Raw genomic sequence first — 27,440 nt, forward strand, 5'->3', positions numbered from 1 at the left:
TCACCATTCTCTTTGGCAATTTCGATTGCACCATATGGGAACACCTTCTTGACGGTAAAAGGTCCACTCCTCTTTTGCCTCCACGTTAAGCACTTCAAATTTTATCATCTCGTGGGCCAAAGGTTGGTTGAGCAAGAGATCATACCCCTTTGCTTCTTCACCCTCCTCAACAAAGCTTCCCGTTAGGGTAGCTTGTAAAGGATCTCTTTCATACAATCTTTCTCGGAACTCTTCTAAGTCCCTCTCCAATGTGTCAATTCTATGAACTTCATCAATCAATGGCTTTTTTAAAGTTTGTGAGAATGAAAATGAAATTTTCTCATCTCCCACATTTAAAGTCAATCTTCCTTCCTTCATATCAATCACCACTCCCGCGGTGTTCAAAAATGGTCTCCCCAAAATGAGGGGTACTCTTGAATCTTCTTCCATCTCCATTACTACAAAATCACACGGCACAAATACTCTTCCAACTTGAACTGGCACATCTTCAAGAATCCCCAAAGGTAGCCTAACCGTGCGGTCGGCTAGTTGTAAGGACATTCTTGTTGGTTTCAAGTCTCCAACTTTCAAGGTCTTTGCAATAGAATAGGGCATCAAGCTCACACTTGCCCCAAGATCACATAAAGCATCCATAGCTTCCAAATCTCCAATCTTCACCGGTATTGCATAGCTACCGGGGTCACCAAGCTTTTGGGGAAGCTTGTTTTGGATGATTGCACTCACCTCCTTAGGAAGGGAGATGGTTGCACTCTCTTCAAGCCTACTCTTGTTGGATAGAAGATCCTTCAAAAATTTTGCATAGGTAGGCATTTGTGACATAGCATGAAGAAAGGGGATGTTCACTTGAAGTCCTCTCATGACTTCAAGAAATTTTGAAAACTTCTCATTCAACTTCTTCTCTACAATTCTATGAGGAAACGGAATGGGGGGCTTATATACTCTCATAGGGGGCTTTTCTATTCTTTCTTCATCTCCCTCGTCTTTCTTTGTGGCTCCCTCATCACTCTTTTGCTCTTTTCTCTCAACTTCAACTACTTCATTTTCAAAATCATCCTCACTTCTCACCACAACTCCCTCATCTCTCTTTTATGTCTCCTCCTCACTCATAACCGGGCCCTCATAACCCCTTCCCGATCTCAAAGTGATAGCCTTAGCTTGCTCCTTTGGGTTCACTACCGTTGAGCTTGGAAAGTGACCACTAGGATTGGAGGATGAACTTCCAACTTGTTGTGCAATTTGAGCCAATTGGCCCTCCATTATCTTATTATGTGCTTGGAGTTGTTGGATGTTTGCATTCATCTCCGCATTGTTCCTTATTTGTTGAGTCATGAAAGTTTCAAGAACGGACTCAAGGCTAGTCTTTTGAGGAGGTGGAGGAGGAGGAGCGGGTTGGTTATATTGTGATCTTTGGTGGTTTTGATCCCTTTGGTTGGGATGGCGGTATGGAGCTTGTTGGTTTTGTGATTGAGGTTGGTTGTAGTGGTTTTGAGGTTGGGTTTGATTTTGGTTGTAGTTATTTTGTGGGGGGCCTTGGTTGTATTGCTTCCATCCCGTGTTATGTTGGGGCTTCCAACTTTGATTGTGGGATTGGGAGTATTGTTCATTCCTTTGCCCAATTGCCGCCGCTTGCTCTTGATTCGTTGAGTTGCAATAAGAGGACAAGTGATCATTTCCTCCACAAGTCTCACAAGACATGACTTGCGAGGAAGAGCTTGAGGGTGTGAGGGTGGCTTGATCTAGCTTGTGAGCTAGCATATCAAACTTTGATGCAATAAGATCTATTGCACTAAGATCATGAATTCCGCCCTTCTTTGTTTGAGGTTGCCTTCTATCACCTCCATATGCATAATGCATGGCCACTTCTTCAATCATCTTGTATGCATCGTCCACCGATAGCTTTTTGAGGCTACCACCGGCCCCGGAATCAAGGTTGGCCCTTGAAATAGGAGTAAGACCGTCATAGAAGCTTTGTACAATGATCCATGATGTAAAACCATGGTGGGGGCATTTCCTTGTGTAATCTTTGAAACGCTCCCAAGCTTCACTCAATGTTTCATCAATGTCTTGATTGAAATTGGTGATCTTTCTTCTTAGTTCGGCGGTCTTTTCCGGAGGACAATACTTTCCAAGAAAGGCTCTAGTGACTTCTTCCCATGTACTCAATGATCCCTCTTCAACCGTTCTCAACCAATGTTTTGCTTTATCACGGAGGGAGAATTGAAACATGTGCATACGGATGAACTCTTCCGAAATGTTGTTTTGCTTGATAGTTGTACACAACTCAAGAAAGTTGTCCAAATGAGCAAAAGGACACTCATGAGGACTACCTCCGAATTGATCGCTTTGAATCATACGGATGAGTTGAGGTGAAAGTTCAAAGTTGTTTGCATTTGTGGTGGGAAGACGTATGCCACTCCGAAGTTGGAATGCGTTGGGGTGGTCATAGTCTCTTAACAATGGTTGAGGAGGATTCTCTCCCATGTTATCTTCTTCGTTAGTTCCAAAAACCTCTTCCGGATCGGAATCCGAATATACAATGGAAAACTCGGGTGTGCCTTGCAAGAGTCTCCTCACGTTTCTCAAAGTCCTATTTAGCTCTGGATCAACGGGAATAAGCGGTGATTGCTTACTCTTTCGTGTCATGCAAAGTCAAACAAAGCTAAGAAAAACGTTAGCAATGACTATCGCAATTTAAACACACATAAACAAAAATTAAGGTAAGAAAACTACTATACATATACACACATCTAGTCTCATTCAACAATAATACATTCAATGTGACTTTGCCTCCCCGGCAACGGCGCCAAAACTTGATAGGCCGTCGTCGAGCCTACCAAAGATAATAATTCCTATCTTGGTCTCACTAACAATAGTAAGGGTAAGAAAGGGTCGAACCCAAGAGAGGCGTTGAATCAACCACCGAGTACTACCGTTTAAATAAGCTAAACGAATTCTAAATTGGGTTGGTTTTTAGTAACTTCTTCTAACACAATTCAACTAAGCTAAGAGGAGGTTAACAATATTAAGAGGAATCTAGGGCTTGGGTTATACCACTCAACTTCATCACAAATCACAATTAGCATGCAACAATCAAGGTAAATTAATGGGATAAATTAGGGGAAGTCATCTAAAGCACCCAACTACTCTCTCAAGCTAGAGGGATTACTTGAATCATTAATACGACCTACTCTCGTGGTTACATAGCATAAAACAAGTGTTAAAGCATAATCACGATGACATAAACATTCCCTTGACCGGTAATCCCTATTCTCATGGCATTTCGGGTCAATCAAGCATAAGGGAGCTAACTCAAGTTCATCTCTCGATCCTTCGTTGAGAAAGCTTGGATAAATAGTTCTAGCAATGGCCATATACAAGAACTAAGCAATTAAACCACTTAAGCTCAACTAATTAACATCCCACAACAACCAAATTAGCACATGCAACAAGTAATTAGTGACTACATTGAGGGTTTTGCCCAAACCCTAGAATTTAGACTACTCACAATCCATGGGGGTTAAAGCAATTAAAGATTTCAAGCAATTCATGAACAAATTCAAACTAAGGATTAAGCTAATTAACAATCCAAAACATGCAAGAACTAGCAAATAATTAACAACAAAGTAAAGAGAAGTAGAAAAGATGAGTAAGAAATGGTTACTATGAAGCTTCAAGGTGAGCAACAATGGTGGATTTTGTCTTCTACAATGATTGAATTTGAATAATTCAAAGCTAATAATTGAGAACTAACTAATGATTTGAGAATTTAATGTTCTAAGACTACAAACTAAGAGAAAAGCTCTGAAAAACTGCCTCCCCCCGTACAAATGAGCTCTAAAGGGGTATTTATATGACCCCCAAATAAAAAGGACGGAGAAAACAAGGAAGGAGTTCGACTGCAGCTCTGCACGGACGTGCCAGATTTGGCACGGACGTGCAAGGCTAAGCACGGTCGTGCCAAGTTTGGCACGGACGTGCAGAGGGGGCAGAATTGAGGCAGAACGTACTGCTAAGAATCGAGCAGTTCCGCACGGACGTGCAGATATTGGCACGGACGTGCAGCTACATCTGCACGGACATGCTTAATTTGGCACGTCCATGCAGGCCTTGGCAGAATGTTCTGAGTTTCTGGAGCACTTCTGCACGGACGTGCAAAGTCTGGCACGGTCGTGCACCCTCTTCTGCACGGACGTGCCAGATTAAGCACGGCCGTGCAGGCCTTGGCAGCTTGCTGAAGCTTTCTGGAACCTCCTGCACGGACGTGCAAGGTCTGGCACAGCCGTGCAGGGTCTTCTAAACCCCCTTTTTTTCATCTTTTCTTCTATAATGCTCCTTTCCTTGGCTTCTTTCATCCATCTTCTTGCTTCTAACCTCGGCTTTGTATCCATGGGCTCCATTTGGTCGTTCTTTTGAACCTAGAATCTCAACAAAAACACCAACAACCCGTGAAGCATAGGATACACAAGAATTGCATAATAATAGAGTAAAAATGAACCAAAACGCAATTTATATCAAGTAAACTAGGTTCAAAACACCCTAAAATCGTATCAAATAGCAAGTTATCAAACCACCCAATTGGTCTTTAAACGATCAATTTAGCAATTCGCAACTTGCACCGATTTTGTGAACTCAAGCCTACCATGGACATTTAAGACATCATATAATGTTCATATCTGGTTTCAAACGGAATTATATGACCCTAAGATGTATCTGCTAGGGTCTCAACACTTTTCGCCACCAGGCCCTGTAACCTCAAAAATTCCTCAAAAAGCTTGGATAATAGCCTTCAATTTTGGAATTTTTTTACTTTTTTTCCCCATAAAAAAAAGTCCCGAGATGTTTACCATGGTCCCTATTATCCACCGGAAGTCCAATTAGGTGGGTGGAACAATCAATTTTCCTTAAAACGGTCAATTTACCAATTCGCAACTTGAACCAATTTTGTGAACTCAAGCCTACCACGGACATTTATGACTTCATTTAATGGTCATATATGGTTCCAAACGGCATTATATGACCCTAAGATGTATCCCCTAGGGTCTCAACAATTTTCGCCACAGTGCGCCGTAAGCTCAAAAATTCCTCAAAAAGAGTGGATAATAATAGCCTTTAATTTTGGAATTTTTTGACCTTTCTTTGCTCGGAAATAAAAATTATCGAGATGTTTACCATGGTCCTTAATACCCTCCGGAAATCCAATTAGGTGTGTGGAACCATCCAATTTTCCTTAAAACGGTCAATTTACCAATTCGCAACTTGCACCGATTTAGTGAATTCAAGCCTACCACAGACATTTATGAGATCATTTAATGGTCATATATGGTTCCAAATAGCATTATATGACCCTAAAATGTATCCCTTAAGGTCTCAACACTTTTCTCCATCGGACCCCGTAACCTCAAAAATTCGACAAAAAGGGTAGATAGCCTTCAATTTTGGAATTTTAAGACTTTTTTTTCGCCCAGAAATAAAAATTTCCGAGATGTTAACATGGTCCCTAATACCCTCCAGGAGTCCAATTGGGTGGGTGGAACCATCCAATTTGCCTTAAAACGATCAATTTACCAATTCGTAACTTACACCAATTTTGTAAACTCAGGCCTACCATGGACATTTATGACATCAATTAATGGTCATATATGAATCCAAACGGCATTACATGACCCAATGATGTATCCCATAGGGTCTCAACACTTTTCGCCACCGTGCGCCGTAAGTTCAAAAATTCCTCAAAAAAGCGTGGATAATAGCCTTCAATTTTGGAATTTTTTGACCTTTATTTGCTCGGAAATAAAAATTGCAGAGATGTTTACCATGGTCTCTAATTCCCTCCGGAAGTCCAATTAGGTGGGTGGAACCATCCAATTTTCCTTAAAACAGTCAATTTACCAATTCGCAACTTGCACCGATTTTGTGAACCCAAGTCTACCATGGACATTTAAGACATCATATAATGGTGATATATGATTCCAAACGGCATTATATGACCCTAAGATTTATTGCCTAGGGTCTTAACACATTTCGCCACCGGGCTCCTTAACCTCAAAAATTCCTCAAAAAGTGTGGATAAATAGTCTTCAATTTTGGAATTTTTGGACTTTTTTTCGCCCGGAAATGAAAATTGCCGAGATGTTAACCATGGTCCCTAATACCCTCCGGGTGTCCAAACAGGTGAGTGGAACCATCCAATTTTCCTTAAAACGATCAATTTATCAATCCGCAACTTGCACCGATTTTGTGAACTCAAGCCTACCGCAGACTTTTATGACATCATTTAATGGTCATATATAGTTCCAAACGGAGTTATATGACCCTAAGATGTATCCCCTAGGGTCTCAACACTTTTCGCCACCGGCCCCAATAACCTCAAAAATTCCTCGAAAAGCGTGGATAATATCCTTTAATTTTGGAATTTTTTGACCTTTTTTCACCCGGAAATAAAAATTGCCGAGATGTTTACTATGGTCCCTAATATCTTCCGAGAGTCCAATTGAGTGGGTGGAACCATCCAATTTGCCTTAAAACGATCAATTTACCAATTCTCAACTTGCACCAATTTTGTAAACTCAAGCCTACCACGTACATTTAAGACATCATATAATGGAAATATATGGTTCCAAATGGCATTATAAGACCCTAAGATGTATTGCCTAGGGTCTTAACACATTTCTCCACCGTGCCCCTTAACCTAAAAAATTCCTCAAAAAACGTGGATAATAGCCTTCAATTTTGGAAATTTTTGACTTTTTTTCACCCAGAAATAAAAATTGCCGAGATGTTTACCATGGTCCCTAATACCCTTCGGGAGTCCAAATAGGTGAGTGGAACCATTCAATTTGCCTTAAAACGATCAATTTCCAATCCGCAACTTGCACCGATTTTGCGAACTCAAGCCTACCGCAGACATTTATGACATCATTTAATGGTCATATATGGTTCCAAACGGCATTATATGACCCTAAGATGTATCCCTTAGGGTCTCAGCACATTTCACCACCAGGCGCCGTAACTTAGAAAATTAATCAATAACCATGGATAAAAGCCTTCAATTTTGGAATTTTTTTGACTTTATTCTTTTGGAAATAAAAATTGTCGAGATGTTTACCATGGTCCCTAATACCCTCGGGAAGTCCAATTGGGTGGGTGGAATCATCCAATTTGCCTTGAAACGGTCAATTACCAATTCGCAACTTGCACCGATTTTGTGAACTCAAGCCTACCACGGACATTTATGAGATCATTCAATGGTCATATATGGTTCCAAACAGCAATATATGACCCTAAAATGTATCACTTAGGGTCTCAACACTTTTCTCCATCGGACCCCGTAACCTCAAAAATTCCTCAAAAAGAGTAGATAGCCTTCAATTTTGGAATTTTTTTACTTTTTTTTCGCCCGAAAATAAAAATTGCCGAGATGCTAACATGGTCCCGAATACCCTCCGGGAGCCCAATTGGGTGGGTGGAATCATCCAATTTTCCTTAAAACGATCAATTTACCAATTCGAAACTTGCACCAATTTTGTAAACTCAAGCCTACCACAGACATTTAAGACATCATATAATGGTCATATATTGTTCCAAACGGCATTATATTACCCTAAGATGTATTGCCTCGGGTCTTTACACATTTTGCCACCGGGCCCCTTAACCTCAAAAATTCTTCAAAAAATGTGGATAATAGCCTTCAATTTTGAAATTTTTTGACTTTTTTTCGCCCGAAAATAAAAATTGCCGAGATGTTTACCATGGTCCCTAAAACCCTCCGGGATTCCAAACAGGTGAGTGGAACCATCCAATTTTCCTTAAACGATCAATTTACCAATCCGCAACTTGCACCGATTTTGTGAACTCAAGCCTACCGCAGACATTTATGACATCATTAAATGGTCATATTGAAGGAGTTGTGTCTTCGATAAGTGCAATTACTAGATATATCAAGGATCACTATTATGGAGATAATAAGTTCGTTCTCTTGGGGCGTCATCATCTGTTGCTAGACTATGAGAGATGATCTTTGGGCTAGTCGAATGGTCCAAAGCCCGTTAGAATGGATCCTATGAGGTCACACACAAGGGTATTAGGTTAAGCAAGTTAGAGGCCCATTAATGGGCCTCATGAGCAATTAACTAATCATGAAATGGATTGGGCTAGCATAGTTAGATTGGAAATAAGTTTTGGGCTTTTGACATGGGCTCTTATTTAGAGATGAGATCTATAAATAAGATCCATGCCTAGGGTTGCAAGCAAGTAGTCATAATTCACACACAGTGAATTTTGACATCAAGGCAACCAATCCCAAAACCCTTATTCCCTCTCTAATTCACGGCTCCCTCTCCTTCCCCTTTGGACTCACAGCCGGCCACCCTTGGTGGCGCGTGTGGTGGTTCGTGGTGGTTTATGGTGGTTCGTTGCTCGCACTCCTCCATAGAAGGTCAATTGAAGGGTTCAATTGCAACTAACTAGCATTAGTGGAGGTCTTAATCTGTGCCCGTGGACCAAGTAGAGGATTCACGTTTGAGGTTCTTTATCTCCCATTGTTCTTGTTCGATCGCACGTGGAATCACGCTTCAAAGGTATGATTATATGTTCTTTATGTGTTATGCATTAGATCTTGGGATTAGGTACTGCATGAATATGATTCATGTTTATTTCCGCTGCGTAGTACCTATAATTCCCTTCAGTGGTATCAGTTAGCCTATTGCATTTACGCATATTGACTATAATTCTTTGATAGTCCACAATTTTAATTCAATTAAGAGGGAGATTAATTTAATTATGGTTCAATTATTATTGTAATGTGATTAAACTTTTGGAATCGATTAAATGTGATTTAATTATGCTCAAATAGCCATGAAGATGACCGTTTTTAGCCCTAATATGTTCGAAAATTTCGAACCCCCTAACCCTAAATTTCAAAATTTTCAAAAATCCTAGCCCTAAAATATGATTTTTTGTGCTTGATTTTGATTTAATTCGGTTTATTTTATGATTCATAATTTTAATCGGATTGATTTATGCATAAAAATGTTTTATGTATGATGATCAATTTAATTTTAAAAGTTAGAATTAAATTGGGATTAAATTCATGAAGAACCCTAATTTTGAAATTGAATATGATTTAATTTGATGGACCACATTAATTTTAATTTTAATAAAAATGTTTTGTTTTAAATTAAAAATCAATAATAAAAAAAAAGGGGGATTGAGGTGCGGCAGCCGCGGCTGGGTGGCGCAGCCACGACGACTGCCGCACCGATGGTGGTCCAGGAGGTAGGGTGGGATGGGCTCGGGTCGGTCAAGGGGCAGCGCAGCAGTGCACCACCCCGTTGTGTGTGCTGCTGCTGCTGTCCTTGCGTCGTTGCAGGGACAGCGTACACCGCAAGGTGTACGGCCACCGTGGCCGGCTTCGGCTGGCCACACCACGGTGGCTGACGCGGCTTTTCAAAAAAAAAAAACAACTGTTTTGAAAAATTATTTCAAGATAATTATGAATTTTTTTGGGATAAAATCAGTTTTATTTTGGATAAGATAACATATTTTGAAAATATGATCTTTTATTTTTAAAAGATAAAATTGGTTTTATTTGGATAAAATCTTTTATTCTAGGATAAAATCAAATGTTCAAAAGTTGTTATATTTGATATTATCCATATTTAAAGTTGTTAAATTGGTAATTATCCATAATTAAAGTGTTTAGTTTTGGATAAGATTTGTTAGGATTTTCTGAGCATATTCCAAAAGGATAATAATTGATTTAAATAATGTGATTATCCCATAATTAATTTTGGATATAATTGATTTAAAATTTTGTGATTGGCTAGTAATTAGGATGGAATTTCCTAACTTTGTTAGGATAATCTTTGAGGATAAATATGATTTATCTTTAAGATAAGATTTGATTCTATCTCATGACTAATTTAGAATATATGATATTTTATTGATGGTCATGAATAATATATGATATTATCTAATTACAGTAATTAATTATAATATGAGATATTTAGAAGCCATGTTTCCTTTATTGTGAACATTCGATGTTGTAGTTTAGGAAAGCATGATGAGTGATTTATTATATGGCACTTTATAATATATGATATTGTTTATTGCTATATATAGACTAGTATGGCCCATAGATTCTAAATATGATCTGCTCATCGTGATGTATTTTTGTAATCTAATTACGGTCTGCGTGCCGTTAAGTATTTTTGTAATTTATTTTATTTTATTTAAGTAGTAGATAGAATAGAATAGTATTACAGGTTGCAGTTGATCCAAAAGCCAATGAAGTGAAGGCCCAAAGGAGCAAGATGGATGAGATCCATGAAGGTTCAAGTGGGAGCATTTTTGCTTTATTAGTTTTCTTAGGATTAAGGGGCCATACTATGTCATGTTTTATTTATGCATTAATAGATTATGCATTTTAGGTTTATTTATGTTGCTTGATGATGCGCTAGAGTTCACTAAATTATCACAACATAATAAATCTAGATCCCAGTAATATTGATGCAGCTTTTCCAATTGAAAACCCGACGAAACCTTCGATCGTTTATGATAGGTCGGCCCTCAGCAGAGTGTCATAATATATCTTGGGGAAGTGGGTAGGACCTCATTCTACACTTTTAATTGGTTATATTCAACAAGGTTACCTAAAGCGTTTAGAACCTTGAAGCTAAAGGTAATAATTAAACATGTGATGGTTAATTATTCAACCAAGAATTACAAGAGTTGTAATCAGTAAAGAGTTTACTCACCTTGAAAATGTAATAGTTGATGGCAGGGCCTCACTCTGGTTAATTATTGCACAAATAAAGGATCTTGGAATCATTTTATTCAAAGGGGATCATTTAAAATTGAATAAAATGCTTTAAAGCTACCAATAAATTTTAAATTGATTATGGTACTTTAAATTTTATTAAACATAATTGAATTTTGCGTTTACTTACAAGTAACATGTCGTTCTAATTTTATTATTATATATAATCTCCTCGATTGAAAATAAAGTTGAGAAACGTTCTCAAAAGTTTAAAAGATAATCCATAAACCTATATTCAAATTTTGCTAAGATGTTTCTAAAAGGCAAGTTTTAGAAATCCATGTCACATGTCTAGAGTTGGTTTTATTCAAAATGTTTGAGTAAAATGTCGACACATCTTCATTTTGAAAAGCGTTTCAAGGGATATAATGAGATGGGAGGTACAAACCCTCTAAAAGACAAGTATAAAAGTCCAATAAAATCTCTTATCTTCAATATGATTGAATATAAGAAAGTGATTGGAAATCTCTATGATTAAAAGTTGATCAAATGACGCTATTCTTCATCCACTTTATATAAGAGTTAAATAGTTGATTAAACTCTAATATGAATGATGATTGAATAGAATTAGAAAAATCATGAAATGTGCTTAAAGTAGTTAAGAAAAGCATCATTTTGAACCTAAGAGACGTGTTCTAAGTGGCTCAAATGGGAAAGGTTTAGGAATATATAAGGATTGCATTAAGAAGTTATAGGCCAAGAAATGCAAACAAGTTGCTACTTCTCAAACCTAGAACTACTTACATGCTAAAAGTTGTTATGAACAACAAATGTTTCAAATTAAATGGACCAATTCCAATTGATTAGAAACTACCTCATATAGTTGGAAGGTAAAAGAATGGAAATGTTCCAATTTAAGAAGTATATTATAGAAATTGATTTAGCACATTGCTACTACTTCTTGGACATATGATGTCTTGTTTAGTTATCTCTCATTGAGAATGAGGTTGAACTAAATGAAGAAGTATGGCTAAAGGAGAAATAAATATACAAGTTTAGAAGCAAATGTTGCTACTTCACAAGTAGAATCTACGAGTCTGGAAGCAAAAGTTGCAACTTTATAAGTAGAACCTGTATTTCACCTTACCTTGTTATTGGCTAGAATTAAATAAATGTTATTCATTCTTGCCATTATCAAAACACCATTCAATGTTAGTAATGACTATGCATCGAAGATTCAAAAACGTGGAATAAATGTTATTCTATGCTTCATTGAGTCATAATGTGTTTTGAGTTGCTAAATAGGTTCAAAGTTCTATATGATAGAAATAATTGAACCATTTCTATAAATGATTTGTCTCTAAAATGTCAAATAATTCGAACAAAATGAACATTGCATGCGAAAGATCCAAAGGGATGGACTTTCAATATCATTAGATTATGAATCCATTGATATATGTAATTATCATTCTAATTTGAAATTTTGACAAAATCACCATTTAGAGAAATGATGATGTGAACTCAAGGTCGAATACATATTGATGTAAGAAAACCAAAGGTTCAAAGACTAGATACGCACAATAAAACTTCATTTGTGATATGATCACATGTGCTTAGTTGAAGCATAAGAGTGAAAATTTTGAAAAGTTCAAAATGTTCAGTATGAAGTTCAGTGATACTTGACAACATAATGATTACATTGCAATATGATTGTAATTGTGAAAATTTAAGTCAAGACATATACTTGGCAACACATTCAAAGTATTGCGATATGATCGTAATAATAAGAATTTAAGCCAAGACATTGATGAACATCCAAGAGTTGTGAAATCGTTTTACGACAAAATCCGAAATAAAACCTTGTGAAGTGTTTATGAAGGGAGCTATCAATCTATATGAGATATATTTTGATAATGGATGAAAATTACCTATCTTCCAACCATTGTTCAAGGGATATACTTTTAAGATAAGCTACAAAACTAAACAAACTATATATGTCAAATCAAGTGTAGCAAAGACCCCACATATGATATGGATAAGAAAAGTTCTCATAAAGTCTTTCTACAAAGCAAGGAATAAATATTGTATTAAAGCGTTTAATGCACGATCAATTCCTACACAGAGCACAGGGTACTACTACACAAATCATACTTAGCACAAAATGTTTGTTGCTCAAGTAGATGCCCTTATGGAAATTGTTCCAAAAGGTCAAGTGGGAGTAGTATAAATCTCAAAAGAGTTTGAGAAAACAAACAAACAAACATGGTTCAAACCATGATTGGTTCATCCTATGCTAAAAAGTGTCTCCTGAAAAAGGCAAGTGGGAGTACAAGAATCTCGAAAAGTTTGAGAGCCTTGAAAGAGTTCAAGAAAATGATTTCGAAAATCTTGAAGAAATTCAAGAAGTAATCGAATAAAAGCAACAATATGAGCATGATTCACCTCATGTTACAAATGACAACGCGTGGTCTCATTAAGTGTAATGGGAATAATAACCATGTGTCGAAGGTAGTACATTCCAATTGCACATCCTCAATTGTCGTTTCTCATTGAAACTAAACAAAGTTGTTGTATAAGTTTCAATTGTTGCATCAAAACCCACAATGATGACTAGCATATGTAAAACTTAGTCAAAGAAATATGATTTCATATTGATTAAGAGTTCTAAAATATTCATTTTGGAACATGATGATTATGCAAGTTACAAAGATGATTTGACAAGTTATAACTCCAAGTGGTTTAAAAACCAGGAAATCTGAAATAGATTTTAAGTTTGTAAGCAAGTGTATGACACTTGAATAATTTGCCTAATTGGGTGAGACCCATTTTAAGCAAAACAGACAAGAAAGAAATTTTTTTTCTAAGTAAGCAAAGACTTGTTAAAGGATTCAACTAATTCATAGTATGACTATGATTACGATGAAACCTTTACATTAGTCACGTTGCAAAGATCTATTAAAGATGTTTCAGTGATTTCTACCTTATAAGATTTGGTAGATGGATTTCAAAATACTTTCTTGAAATTGTTCATGAAAGAAGATTTGTATATGATATAATCAAAAGTTTGAAGATCCAATAATCCTAGGGATGCATAGCATCATGGAGTTAGTGTTCTTAATTTTGTGAGTAAATCAAATCGTTTGATGTTCTCGTAAAATGAAGAAAAGGTCTTGTGTGTACAAGATGTTTAGTGGGAGCTATGAAGTCTTCTTGGTCTAGTACAAAGAGCAATTATTCATTTCTTGAAGGGTCAAGTGATGGCTAATGCATTTTGTATGAAAATCTTGAAGAAGAAGATGAGTACATTTGGGATTCAAAATCTATAGAGATAGGTTTTGATTGATGTTTGAGTTTGGTTAAGAAGCTTATATTGATAAGATTCTTATAAGGTTCAACATTATAGTGAAAGGAGTTTCAATCCCATGTAACATGGCACATTGCTTAATGATTCAATACTTTGAGAAAGATTGATGAAATTAAGGTGTTGAGTGATGATCCTCATACAATATGCAAATGATGCATCATGCATGTCGTGGACTATACTCATCTATTTGATTCACACGTTTTAGAACAAGTGATGATAGATTTCAATCAAAATCCAATATAACGTTGGAATACAAATTAGAAATTCCAGAGTTCCTTGTGAAAGGGCGAAGGAAAATTCTTAGTGTTTGGAGATGAAAATGATTATAAGATTTAGAAATTGCAAAATTCATGTTTATGAGAATGTCTCATGAACTCTACTTAGTAAACCCCTTCCATTTCCAAAGCATGGGAAACATGCTAATGAAACTGGATTGAGGCAAATAATGTAATTAGAAGTTGTATTTGTTTTTGGGGAAAAACAAGCTACTTGTGTAATACATTCATTTGCAGAATTATGTTTATCAATTGAAACAAAGTTTCAATCTTATTTAATCGTGGTTTCAAGATTAAATAAAATGTCCAAAATAATTATGAATTGATGGGCTCACTAGGTTGATGACCTTTTGAATGAAACCCCACAGGTGAACAAAATTCATACATTATTTAAGTTCCTAGTTCGAAGTCATTAAACTGGACATAAATGATTTCGATTTGGACTAGCATGTTAAGATTGATTTGATAGCGCAGTTTCATGGGCTATAGGAGCGTAGTGATGCTCGGTCAATCACATGGATATGCATGAATGATGCATGATCGAACTATAGACCTACTTTGAAGTTCAAGTATAGAGCTTCCGGATCTATTAGTGGATTCCTTTGACATGAGTGGAACATTGATCTCATTTAATGGATGATATAACTGTGGTATATTCAAACGTCTGTCCGTAACTGGAGATTATAAAGGGTGTTTCCTGGTTATTTCAGAAGTTAAGTGGGAGCTTTGGTTGCCACAAGATTGGATAGAGTCTTCCTATTTAATTAGGAGTGTGTCTTATTTTGGCCTCTTGAAGAGGGAGAATTCAGAAAATGCATGGCCGTGCTCAAATGTGTTACATAGTAACCATTTGTTTTGTAATTCTAATTCAGATTTGAGGAAATGATTTGTAGATTAATAATGATTACATAAGATGCAATCATATTATCAAATCGACACAAAATGACTTAAGGAATCTGAATATTGCGCACTTGTCTCAGACAAGTGGGAGATTGAAGGAGTTGTGTCTTCGATAAGTGCAATTACTAGATATATCAAGGATCACTATTATGGAGATAATAAGTTCGTTCTCTTGGGGCGTCATCATCTGTTGCTAGACTATGAGAGATGATCTTTGGGCTAGTCGAATGGTCCAAAGCCCGCTAGAATGGATCCTATGAAGTCACACACAAGGGTATTGGGTTAAGCAAGTTAGAGGCCCATTAATGGGCCTCATGAGCAATTAACTAATCATGAAATGGATTGGGCTAGCATAGTTAGATTGGAAATAAGTTTTGGGCTTTTGCATGGGCTCTTATTTAGAGATGAGATCTATAAATAAGATCCATGCCTAGGGTTGCAAGCAAGTAGTCATAATTCACACACAGTGAATTTTTACGTCAAGGCAACCAATCCCAAAACCCTTATTCCCTCTCTAATTCACGGATCCCTCTCCTTCCCCTTTGGACTCACAGCCGGCCACCCTTGGTGGCGCGTGTGGTGGTTCGTGGTGGTTTATGGTGGTTCGTTGCTCGCACTTCTCCATAGAAGGTCAATTGAAGGGTTCAATTGCAATTAACTAGCATTAGTGGAGGTCTTAATCTGTGCCCGTGGACCAAGTAGAGGAATCACGCTTGAGGTTCTTTATCTCCCATTGTTCTTGCTCGATCGCACGTGGAATCACGCTTCAAAGGTACGGTTATATGTTCTTTATGTGTTATGCATTAGATCTTGGGATTAGGTACTGCATGAATATGATTCATGTTTATTTCCGCTGCGTAGTACCTATAATTCCTATCACATATATGGTTCCAAAAAACATTATATGACCCTAAGATATATCCTCTAAGGTCTCAACACTTTTCGCCACCGGCCCCAATAACCTCAAAAATTCCTCAAAAAGCGTGGATAATAGCCTTAAATTTTGGAATTTTTTGACCTTTTTTCGCCCGGAAATAAAATTGCCGAGATGTTTACTATGGTCCCTAATACTCTCCAGAAGTCCAAACAGATGATTGGAACCATCCAATTTGCCTTAAAGCGATCAATTTACCAATTCGCAACTCTCACCGATTTTATGAACTCAAGCCTACCGTAGACATTTATGACATCATTTAATGGTCATATATGGTTCCAAACGGAATTATATGACCCTAAGATTTATCCCCTAGATCTCAACACTTTTCGCCACCGGCCCCAATAACCTCAAAAATTCCTAAAAAAGCGTGGATAATAGCCTTTAATTTTGGAATTTTTTGACCTTTTTTGTCCGGAAATAAAAATTGCCAAGATGTTTACTATGGTCCCTAATATCTTTCGGGAGTCCAATTGAGTGGGTGGAACCATCCAATTTGCCTTAAAACGATCAATTTACCCATTCACAGCTCTCACCAATTTTGTGAACTCAAGCCTACCACGGACATTTAAGACATCATATAATGGTCATATATGGTTCCAAACGGCATTATATGACCCTAAGATGAATTGCCTAGGGTCTTAACACATTTCGTCACCGGGTCCCTTAACCTCAAAAATTCCTCAAAAAGCGTGGATAATAACCTTCAATTTTGGAATTTTTTTACTTTTTTTCGCCCGAAAATAAAAATTTCCGAGATGTTTACCATGGTCCCTAATACTCTCCGGGAGTCCAAATAGGTGAGTGGAACCATCCAATTTGCCTTAAAACAGTCAATTTACCAATTCGCAACTTGCACCGATTTTGTGAACTCAAGCCTACCGCAGACATTTATGACATCATTAAATGGTCATATATGGTTCCAAACGGCATTATATGACCCTAAGATGGATCCCCTAGGGTCTCAACACTTTTCCCCACCGGCCCCAATAACCTCAAAAATTCCTCAAAAAGCTTGGATAATAGCCTTTAATTTTGGAATTTTTTGACCTTTTTTCGCCCGGAAATAAAAATTGCCAAGATGTTTACTATGGTCCCTAATATATTTCGGGAGTCCAATTGAGTGGGTGGAACCATCCAATTTGCCTTAAAGCGATCAATTTACCAATTCGCAACTCTCACCGATTTTATGAACTCAAGCCTACCGTAGACATTTATGACATCATTTAATGGTCATATATGGTTCCAAACGGCATTATATGACCCTAAGATTTATCCCCTAGATCTCAACACTTTTCGCCACCGGCCCCAATAACCTCAAAAATTCCTAAAAAAGCGTGGATAATAGCCTTTAATTTTGGAATTTTTTGACCTTTTTCGCCCGGAAATAAAAATTGTCGAGATGTTTACCATGGTCCCTAATACCCTCCGGGAGTCCAAATAGGTGAGTGGAACCATCCAATTTGCCTTAAAACGATCAATTTACCAATTCTCAACTTGCACCAATTTTTTAAACTCAAGCCTACCACGGACATTTAAGACATCATATAATGGTCATATATGGTTTCAAATGGCATTATATGACCCTAAGATATATTGCCTAGGATCTTAACACATTTCACCATCGGGCCCCTTAACCTCAAAAATTCCTCAAAAAGCGTGGATAATAGCCTTCAATTTTGGAATTTTTTGACTTTTTTCGCCTGGAAATAAAAATTGTCGAGATGTTTACCATGGTCCTTAATACCCTCCGAGAGTTCAAATAGGTGAGTGGAACCATCTAATTTGCCTTAAAACGGTCAATTTACCAATCCGCAACTTGCACCGATTTTGTGAACTCAAGCCTACCGCAGACATTTATGACATCATTAAATGGTCATATATGGTTCCAAACGGCATTATATGACCCTAAGATGTATCCCCTAGGGTCTCAACACTTTCTGCCATCGGGCCCTGTAACCTCAAAAATTCCTCAAAAAGCGTGGATAATAGTCTTCAATTTTGGAATTTTTTTACCTTTTTTCGCCCAAAAATAAAAATTGCCGAGATGTTTACCAAGGTCTCTAATATTCTCCGGGAGTCCAATTGAGTGGGTGGAACCATCTAATTTGCCTTAAAACGATCAATTTACTAATTCGCAACTTGCACCGATTTTGTGAACTCAAACCTACCTCGTACATTTATTAAAAAGCATGGATAATTTTAAGGCCAATTTTTGAGGAATTATAATTGGGCGTGGGGAACTCAAACACTTTTTGACACCGGGCCCTGTAACCTCAAAAATTCCTTAAAAAGCATGGATAATTTTCAATTTTGGAAAATTTTGACATTTTTTCGCTTTAAAATAAAAATTACCAAGATGTTTATAATGGTCCCTAATACCCTCCGTGAGTCCAATTGGGTGGGTGGAACCATCTAATTTGCTTTAAAACGAAAAATTTACACATTTTCGCACACTCCTCCTGTAGGCTATAAGCTTTCACGGGGCTTGTACATATTCGAATAATGGTTTTATATGGGTCGAAACAATATTATATGTCCCCGGGATGCATCCCGTAATGTTCCGTGAAATTCTCACACCAGGTCCCGACACATCCTAAATTGTTCCGATTTCTTGTTTTATAGCCTTCATATTTGGCTTCCGTATATCATTTTTTCACCCGGCGAGATTATGCATCTAAGTACTTCCTTGGGTTCCCAAAGGCCCTTGGGAGTCATAAACAGTGTCCGAAACCATCTAATTCATCCTGAAACTTCATGTCTTTAGGGCCTTGGGAGTCGTAAATAGTGCTCGGAACCCGGTATGCCTTGTCCTTAGGTGCACATGTCTTATGCACATGCCACACGGCCCCTTGCCCACTTGTACCATCCAACATCCAAACACTTAGGCTTTGTGACACCTCTTAATCCCGTACTTAGCCTTTTTTAGCATACGAGATGCATCGCTAACCTCGTTTTCTTAAATATAGGTGTTTTTAGGGAATAGGGTGGGGGGAGGGACAAATCGAAGTGACAAAGGGCTGAATCTCAGTATCCACCGCGCGAGCTTAGCCTACGACACGTGCCGAAACCCATACTGTAGGACGGCATCGGGCGGTGGGCGCATGCATCGCTTCTGGCCCGGATTTTGACTTAGAGGCGTTCAGTCATAATCCAGCACACGGTAGTTTCGCGCCACAGGCTTTTCAACCAGGCGACGCATGCGCCACACGACCCCTTGCCCATTTCCAAGGAAGAAACCCCACACCGAAGATCAAACCCCACGCCCAAGGAAGAACCCCACGCCCATCATGAAACCCCACGCCCTAGGAGAAACCCTACTTCTATTGTATCAACCCTACGCCCAAAACTCAAACCCCACGCCTACTGTATCAACCCCACGTCCAATGAAGAACCTCATGCCCTAGAAAGAAACCCCATGCCCAATGAAGAAACTCCACGCCCAAGGTCAAACCCCACGCCCAAGATGAAACCCCACGCTCAAACTCCAACCCCACGCGTAATCTCATACCCCACGCCCTAGGAAGAAACCCCACGTCGTTACTCAAACCCCAAGCCTAAAGAGAGGACCCCACGCCCAAGGAAGAACCCCACGCCTAAGAGGGACCCCACACCTAAACTCAAACCCCATGCCCAAGGAATAACCCCACGCCCATCCTGATACCCCATGCCTAATGTATCAACCCTACGCCCATCCTGAAAACCCACACCTAAGCTCAAAACCCACGCTTAAAGAGGGACCCCACAACTAAGGAAGAACCCCATTCCCAAGGAAGAAACCCCATGCCCATCTTGAAACCCCACGCCCAAGGAAGAAACCCCATGCCCAAGGAGAAACCCTAAACGAACCAACCCCACGTCCTAGGACCAACCCCACGCCAACAAACCAACCCCACGCCCAACCAACCGACCCCTCGCCCAACTAATAAGCCCCACGCCTTAGGGAGGACCCCATGCTCGAGGGACACCACGCTTATATAGGGGCGGGGCCAACGCCCAAGGAAACCCCACGCTTATAGAGGGACCCCACACCTAAGGAAACCCCAAGCTCATATAGGGACCCTACGCAATACTTCTTTGGGGTGCTCAAAGTTTCCGAGGATAGTAATCTTCATGCCCTAGATGAACAGAACAATATCTTTTGGTCATCAAATTTATCTAATGATCAGGCAAATAATTCAATAGCTCAGCTTTTAGATATTCTGCTTTCAAATGCTATTGGGGAGACAATCTAGCAGAGTTTGGAACATCCTTCACACAACTTTTAAATATTCTTCTTTCAAATGCTATTGGGGAGACAATCTAGCAGAGTTTGGAACATCCTTCACACTCATTGTTGCCATCAATGCACGTTGATGTGCATAGTAGCTCAATTTTTAGACTTTTATTCGCCGAGAAATAATAATTGCCGAAATGTTTATCATGGTCCCTAATATTTTCGTGAGTCCAATTGGGTGGGTGAAACCATCCAATTTTCCTTTAAACGACCAATTTACCGATTTACAACTTACACCGATTTCAATAACTCAAGTCTACCACGAACATTTATGACAACATATAATGATCATATAAGGTTCCAAATGGCATTATATGACCCCGAGATGTATTCCGTAAAATCTCAAAAAATTTCGACACCGTACCCAACCTCAAAAATTTCTCAAAAAGCGTGGATATAAGCCTTCAATTTTAGAATTTTTTTTACTTTTTTCGACCGGAAATAAAAAATGTCGAAATTTTTACCATGGTCCCTAATAGAGGTGTTCATAAATCGGTACGGACCGAAAAAATGGACCAGACCACCCCAGACCGGACCGGACCGGACCGAATTAATCGGTTCGGCCTTCGGGTCTTGAAATTCATTTTTTCGGTCTTCGGTCCAGTTAAGTCCTAAACCCTATAAAAACCGGTTTTGGACCGGACCGATGTTTTTTATTAAAAATATGTGTGAAACCTTAAATAATGGTTAAAATTATCCTTAATAAGCTTAGAAAACTTTAAATTATAAGCTTTTTTGCACTAAACATACAAAAAAAGACGTAAAAATGACGTTACAATATAGTATTTCCAATACTTTTTTTGTGCTTTCCTAAACTTTATAAAAAAATTTAGTATTCTTTTTAAAAAAATTCTTAAATTGGTCCAATGCGGTCCGGTCCGGGTTTTGGACCGATTCTTTCGGTCCGGTCCGGGTTCGGTCCTAACTTAATCGGTCCATTCTTCGGTTCTTAAAATTCTAATTTTCAGTCTTCGGTCCAATTCGGGTCGGTCCGGTCTGGTTTTGGACCGATGAACAACCCTAGTCCCTAATACCTTTTGAGAGTCCAATTGGGTTAGTGTATCCATCCAATTTGCCTTTAAACGGCCAATTTACCGGTTTACAACTTGCAACGATTTCATTAAATCAAGTCTACCACGAACATTTATGACAATATATAATGATCATAAATGGTTCCAAACGGAATTATATGACCCCGAGATTCATCCCCTAAAATTTCAACGTTTTACGACACCGGGCCTCGAAACCTCCAAAATATCTCAAAAAGCATGGATCTTAAGCCTACAATTTTTTGAATTTTTTGACTTTTTTTTCGCTCGAAAATTAAAATTGCGGAAATTTTTACTATGGTCCCTAATACCCTCCGGGAGTCTAATTGAGGAGGTGGAACCATCCAATTTGCCTTTAAATGGCCAATTTACTGGTTTACAATTTGCACCGATTTCATTAACTTAAGCCTACTACTAACATCTATGACAACATATAATGATCATATAAATATGGTTCCAAACAACATTATATATTTATATGACCCCTAGATGTATTCCCTAAATTTTCAAGACTTTGCGACATCTGGCCATGAAACCTTCAAAATTTCTCAATAAGCGTGGACATTAGCCTTTAATTTTGGAAAATTTGACCTTTTTTTGCCAGATAATAAAAAATTGCCGAAATGTTTAACATGGTCCCTAATACCCTCCGGTAGTCCAATTGGGTGGGTGGAACCATTCAATTTGCCTTTAAACGACCAATTTACCGGTTTACAACTTCCACCGATTTCATTAACTCAAGCCTACCACGAATATTTATGATAACAAATAATGATCATATATATAGTTCCAAACTACATTATTTGACCCCGAGATGTATTCCCTATAATATCAAGAATTTTCGATACCGGGCCTAGAAACATCAAAAATTTCTTAAAAAGCGTGGATATTAACCTTTAATTTTGGAATTTTATGACTTTTTTTCGCCCGGAAATAATAATTGCCGTAATGTTTACCATGGTCCCTAATACCTTCCAGGAGTCCTATTGGGTGGGTGGAACCATCCTATTTGCCTTTAAACGACCAATTTACCGGTTTACTACTTGCACCGATTTCATTAACTCAAGCATACCACGAACATTTATGACAACAAATAATGATAATATATGGTTCCAAACAGCATTATATGACCCTAAGATGTATCCCCTATAATTTCAAGACTTTTCGACACCTGGTCCCGAAACCTCCAAATTATCTCAAAAAGTGTGGATATTAGCCTTCAATTTTGGAATTTTTTGTTTTTTTTTCGCCCGAAAATAAAAATTGCCGAAATGTTTACCATGGTCCTTAATAACCTTCGGGAGTCCAATTGGGTCGGTGGAACCATCCAATTTGCCTTTAAACGACCAATTTACCGGTTTACAACTTGCACCGATTTCATTTATTCAAGCCTACCATGAACATTTATAACAACAATTAATGATCATATATGGTTCCAAACGGCATTATATGGCCCCGAGATGTATCCCATAGAATTTAAAGACTTTTCGACACCGGGCTCCGAAACCTCCAAAATTTCTTAAAAAGAGTGGATTAAATTTTGGAATTTTTTGACTTTTTTTGGAATTTTTTGACTTTTTTTTCGCCCGGAATTAAAAATTGTCGAAATGTTTACCATGGTCCACATTACTCTCCGGGAGTCTAATTGGGTGTGTGGAACCATTTTATTTTTTAAACGTCCAATTTACCGGTTTATAACTTGCACCGATTTACCGGTTTACCGGTTTACAACGACCAATTTAATTAACTTGCACCGAACCCGACTTGAACCAAAATTGACTCAACCCCGTCAAAACCCGAATTTAACCCCACTTGTTACTAACCTGACCTGAATTCAACTCGACCCGAATTTAACCCAACCTGTTACAAACCCGACCCGAAATCAACCCGACTTGTTATTGACCTGACCCAAATTCAACCCGACTTGTTATTGACCCGTCCCGAATTTTACCAGGACTATTACTAACCCAACCCAAAAATTTAACTCGATCTGTTACTAACCCGACTCGAAATTAACACGACTTGTTATTGACCCGACCTAAATTTAACCCAAATTGTTTCTGACCCGATTTCAAATCACCTTAAATGAAATTTAGACCACCTTATTATTGTTGATCAAAGCATTTTGTCTTGGGAGACCAAGTCGGTCCAGGCCAGCAAAAGAAAGGAGCATCATCCTCAAATTTAAGAGTTAAATATAGTATATATTTGTTGTATGGTCAAAGGAGATAATTATCTTCCTAAATTATAGACTATAGTTCCCTAGTATATACCCATATATATTATAGTCAAAGGAAATAATTAGTTTGATAAAAATGATATTATCTATTTATAGTTAGTTGAACCCGAATATGACCTTATTTGGAAATGACCCAACCTGATTGTAACCTGCAAATTATTGACTCGAACATAACCCGACTTGGAAATGACCCAACCTGATTATAACCCGCAAATTATTGACTTGAACCGAACTCGACTTGAACCCAAGAATGACCCGACTTGAAAATGACAGACTGATTATAATCCGCAAATTATTGAATTGAACCGAACCCGACTCAAACCCGAGAATGAACCGACCTGATTCTAACTCGCAAATTATTGACTTGAACCGAACCCGACTCGAACCCGAGAATTACCCTGACCCGTTTTAACCCGAATTAAACTTGACCTATTGTTCACTCGACCCGATTGTAACCCGACCTGTTATTAACCGGACCTAAACCCGATAAGAAGTATGACCCGACGTGACCCGACTCAAGCATGACCCAACCCAAACCCGACCCGCATAGGTTATGGAATTAATTTGAATCGACTCTGTTCGAGTTGACCCGTCCCACTCTTACCCGACCCAAACCCGACCCGTTTATCCGAATTGACAGCTCTACGTATATGATATTTCAGAAAATAATTTTATAAAAAAAAGTGTAATTGAACTAAAAATAGTACTACTATAATCACGCCAAGTTTTGCTTCATTAAATTAAAATCATTTTAGTCCATACCTAGTACAACATTTTTAGTAGGTAAGGAGAAAGCCTTATTACGTACGAAGTAGTATATTAAAATCTAAACAGGTAGATTAATCCAACAATTCTTATTTGTACTTATGATCCAGTACCTGTAAATAAAATGTGAGCCCATATCCAGAATAACCTTACGTCAAAAAAATCTTATTAAAGTCACCATTTTTTAGGTGTATGTAAAAAAAATGTGGTGGAAAAAACAAGAAAGTCCCAGAAACTCCCGCCCCTTTTAATTGTAACAGTTCTCGACAATCCCAAACTCTTCTCTTCCTTTCCAACTCCACATCTTCTTCCTTTCTCTCGATCCTTCACTATATATATATATATTGCCCACCTCATAACTCATTCAATCAACGCAGAAAACACACACAATCAAACAACAAGATCTTCAATAACCCTCTCTTTACTTACAACAAAAACTACACAAATCATCATGTCAGCCGGCGCGAAAGCTGAAGGTAAAGCTATCGGTATCGACCTCGGTACAACCTACAGTTGTGTGGGTGTATGGCAAAATGATCGAGTTGAGATCATTCCCAATGATCAAGGCAACCGTACCACCCCCTCGTATGTCGCCTTTACCGACACTGAGCGGCTTATTGGTGACGCTGCTAAGAATCAGGTTGCCATGAACCCTCAGAATACTGTCTTTGACGCTAAGCGTCTTATTGGTCGACGTTTCTCTGATGCTACTGTTCAGGCCGACATGAAGCACTGGCCTTTTAAGGTTGTTCCTGGACCGGCAGACAAGCCTATGATTGTTGTCAACTATAAGGGGGAAGAAAAACAGTTTGCCCCTGAAGAGATTTCTTCTATGGTTCTGACAAAGATGAAGGAAGTTGCTGAAGCTTATTTGGGACAGACTGTTAAAAACTCTGTTATTACTGTCCCTGCGTATTTTAATGATTCTCAGAGGCAGGCTACAAAGGATGCCGGGTCGATTTCCGGGATGAATGTCATGAGGATCATTAACGAGCCTACTGCGGCTGCCATTGCTTATGGTTTGGATAAGAGGGCGTCGAGGACAGGGGAGAAGAACGTCCTCATTTTTGACCTTGGTGGCGGGACCTTTGATGTGTCCCTTCTTACAATTGAGGAAGGGATCTTTGAAGTGAAGGCCACTGCAGGTGATACTCATCTCGGAGGTGAAGATTTTGATAATAGATTGGTGAATCATTTTGTTGCTGATTTTAAGAGGAAGCATAAGAAGGATATTTCTGGAAATGCTCGGGCGTTGAGGAGGTTGAGGACTGCCTGTGAGAGAGCAAAGAGGACTCTCTCGTCGACTACTCAGACGACGATTGAGATTGATTCCTTGTATGAAGGGATTGATTTCTATTCTACCATCACAAGGGCGAGGTTTGAGGAGCTGTGTATGGATATGTTCAGGAAGTGTATGGATCCTGTGGAGAAGTGTTTAAGGGATGCAAAGATTGACAAGGCTAAAGTGGATGATGTTGTTTTGGTAGGAGGGTCCACCAGGATTCCTAAGGTACAGCAACTTCTGCAAGACTTCTTTAACGGGAAAGAGCTCTGTAAGAGCATTAACCCGGATGAGGCAGTTGCGTATGGAGCTGCTGTGCAGGCTGCTATTCTGTCAGGTGAAGGTGATCAGAAGGTTCAGGAACTGCTCTTGCTTGATGTTACCCCGTTGTCTCTAGGAATTGAGACAGCAGGAGGTGTGATGACTGTGCTCATTCCAAGGAATACTACAATTCCAACGAAGAAGGAGCAGATTTTCTCTACTTATTCTGATAATCAGCCAAGTGTGCTGATCAAGGTGTACGAAGGAGAGCGTCCTATGACCAAGGACAACAACTTGTTGGGTACCTTTGAGCTTAAAGGAATCCCTCCGGCCCCTAGGGGAGTCCCACAGATTAATGTTTGCTTCGACATTGATGCAAATGGTATCCTGAATGTTTCTGCAGAGGATAAGACTGCAGGGGTGAAAAACAAGATTACCATCACTAATGATAAGGGGAGGTTGAGCAAGGAAGAGATTGAACGAATGGTGAAGGAAGCAGAGCAGTACAAGGCCGAAGATGAGGCTGTGAAGAAAAAGGTGGATGCTAAGAACTCCCTCGAGAACTATGCATACAACATGAGGAACACTATTAAGGATGATAAAATTGGAGGGAAGTTGGATGCTTCGGATAAGCAGAGGATTGAGAAGGCTGTTGATGAGGCAATTGAGTGGTTGGATAAGAATCAGTTGGCTGAAGTAGAGGAGTTTGAGGATAAACAGAAGGAGTTAGAGGATTTGTGTAATCCTATTATCGCAAAAATGTATGGTGGTGGTGCTGCTGGTGCAGGGATGGATATGGGTAGTGACATGCCAGGTGGTGGTGCTTCAGGTGGTATGGGTGGAGGTAGTGGTGGTGCTGGGCCTAAGATTGAGGAGGTCGATTAAGAGAGTTATGTTTTATGAGCATGATTTAGGATTTCCTCTGTTATTATCGAATTGTTCTTGACTTGTGATTTTGTATTTTGGGGTTTTTCTAGGGGGGAAAGGGGGCCAGGTATATTGAGGAATAAAGCTTAGCTTATGTTTTAGCATTGTAACTTTGATGGTTGTAATTAATATTATCATATGACATAAAATATATTTTGTTATAATTCAAATCCAGTTATGTTGTGCATTGCATACCTAGTGCATGAAGTATTACCTTGATTTGACATTGTTTAACATGTTTGATTCAAAAAAACATTAAGCAGTAGATAAAATATATAATGGAGGGGCAAAATTTCTACTTATAATGATTCATTTAGGCTTTAGCTATCAATAAAAATAATGTAAAATATTAATTGATACTCCGTAATCATTTATTATAATAGGTAAAACACAACAGTCACTTCTATTTCAG

The 27,440-nt window shown here is 38.5% G+C and overlaps 3 protein-coding genes across 3 annotated transcripts; 1 reads left to right on the forward strand and 2 right to left on the reverse strand.

The window, feature by feature from the left end:
* On the reverse strand, positions 1-810 carry LOC110714410 (DNA damage-inducible protein 1-like). The gene has a single exon (XM_021892920.1). The coding sequence runs from the start codon at positions 808-810 to the stop codon at positions 1-3; it is 810 nt and encodes a 269-aa protein (XP_021748612.1).
* A 276-nt stretch (positions 811-1,086) lies between these two features.
* On the reverse strand, positions 1,087-2,481 carry LOC110714412. Its single transcript, XM_021892921.1, has one exon. The coding sequence runs from the start codon at positions 2,479-2,481 to the stop codon at positions 1,087-1,089; it is 1,395 nt and encodes a 464-aa protein (XP_021748613.1).
* Positions 2,482-24,646: 22,165 nt separating this feature from the next.
* On the forward strand, positions 24,647-27,192 carry LOC110714473 (heat shock 70 kDa protein-like). The gene has a single exon (XM_021892986.1). The coding sequence runs from the start codon at positions 25,010-25,012 to the stop codon at positions 26,984-26,986; it is 1,977 nt and encodes a 658-aa protein (XP_021748678.1). The 5' UTR covers positions 24,647-25,009; the 3' UTR covers positions 26,987-27,192.
* The last annotated feature ends 248 nt before the right edge of the window (positions 27,193-27,440 follow it).

Source organism: Chenopodium quinoa, unplaced genomic scaffold (genome assembly GCF_001683475.1).
Source record: "Chenopodium quinoa cultivar QQ74 unplaced genomic scaffold, ASM168347v1, whole genome shotgun sequence".
Lineage (NCBI taxonomy): Eukaryota > Viridiplantae > Streptophyta > Magnoliopsida > Caryophyllales > Amaranthaceae > Chenopodium > Chenopodium quinoa.

Bases quoted from the DNA above. Each gene is read 5' to 3' on its own strand.
- LOC110714473 (XM_021892986.1), top strand. From the start codon at position 25,010: ATGTCAGCCGGCGCGAAAGCTGAAGGTAAAGCTATCGGTATCGACCTC.
- LOC110714410 (XM_021892920.1), bottom strand. From the start codon at position 810: ATGCCTACCTATGCAAAATTTTTGAAGGATCTTCTATCCAACAAGAGT.
- LOC110714412 (XM_021892921.1), bottom strand. From the start codon at position 2,481: ATGGGAGAGAATCCTCCTCAACCATTGTTAAGAGACTATGACCACCCC.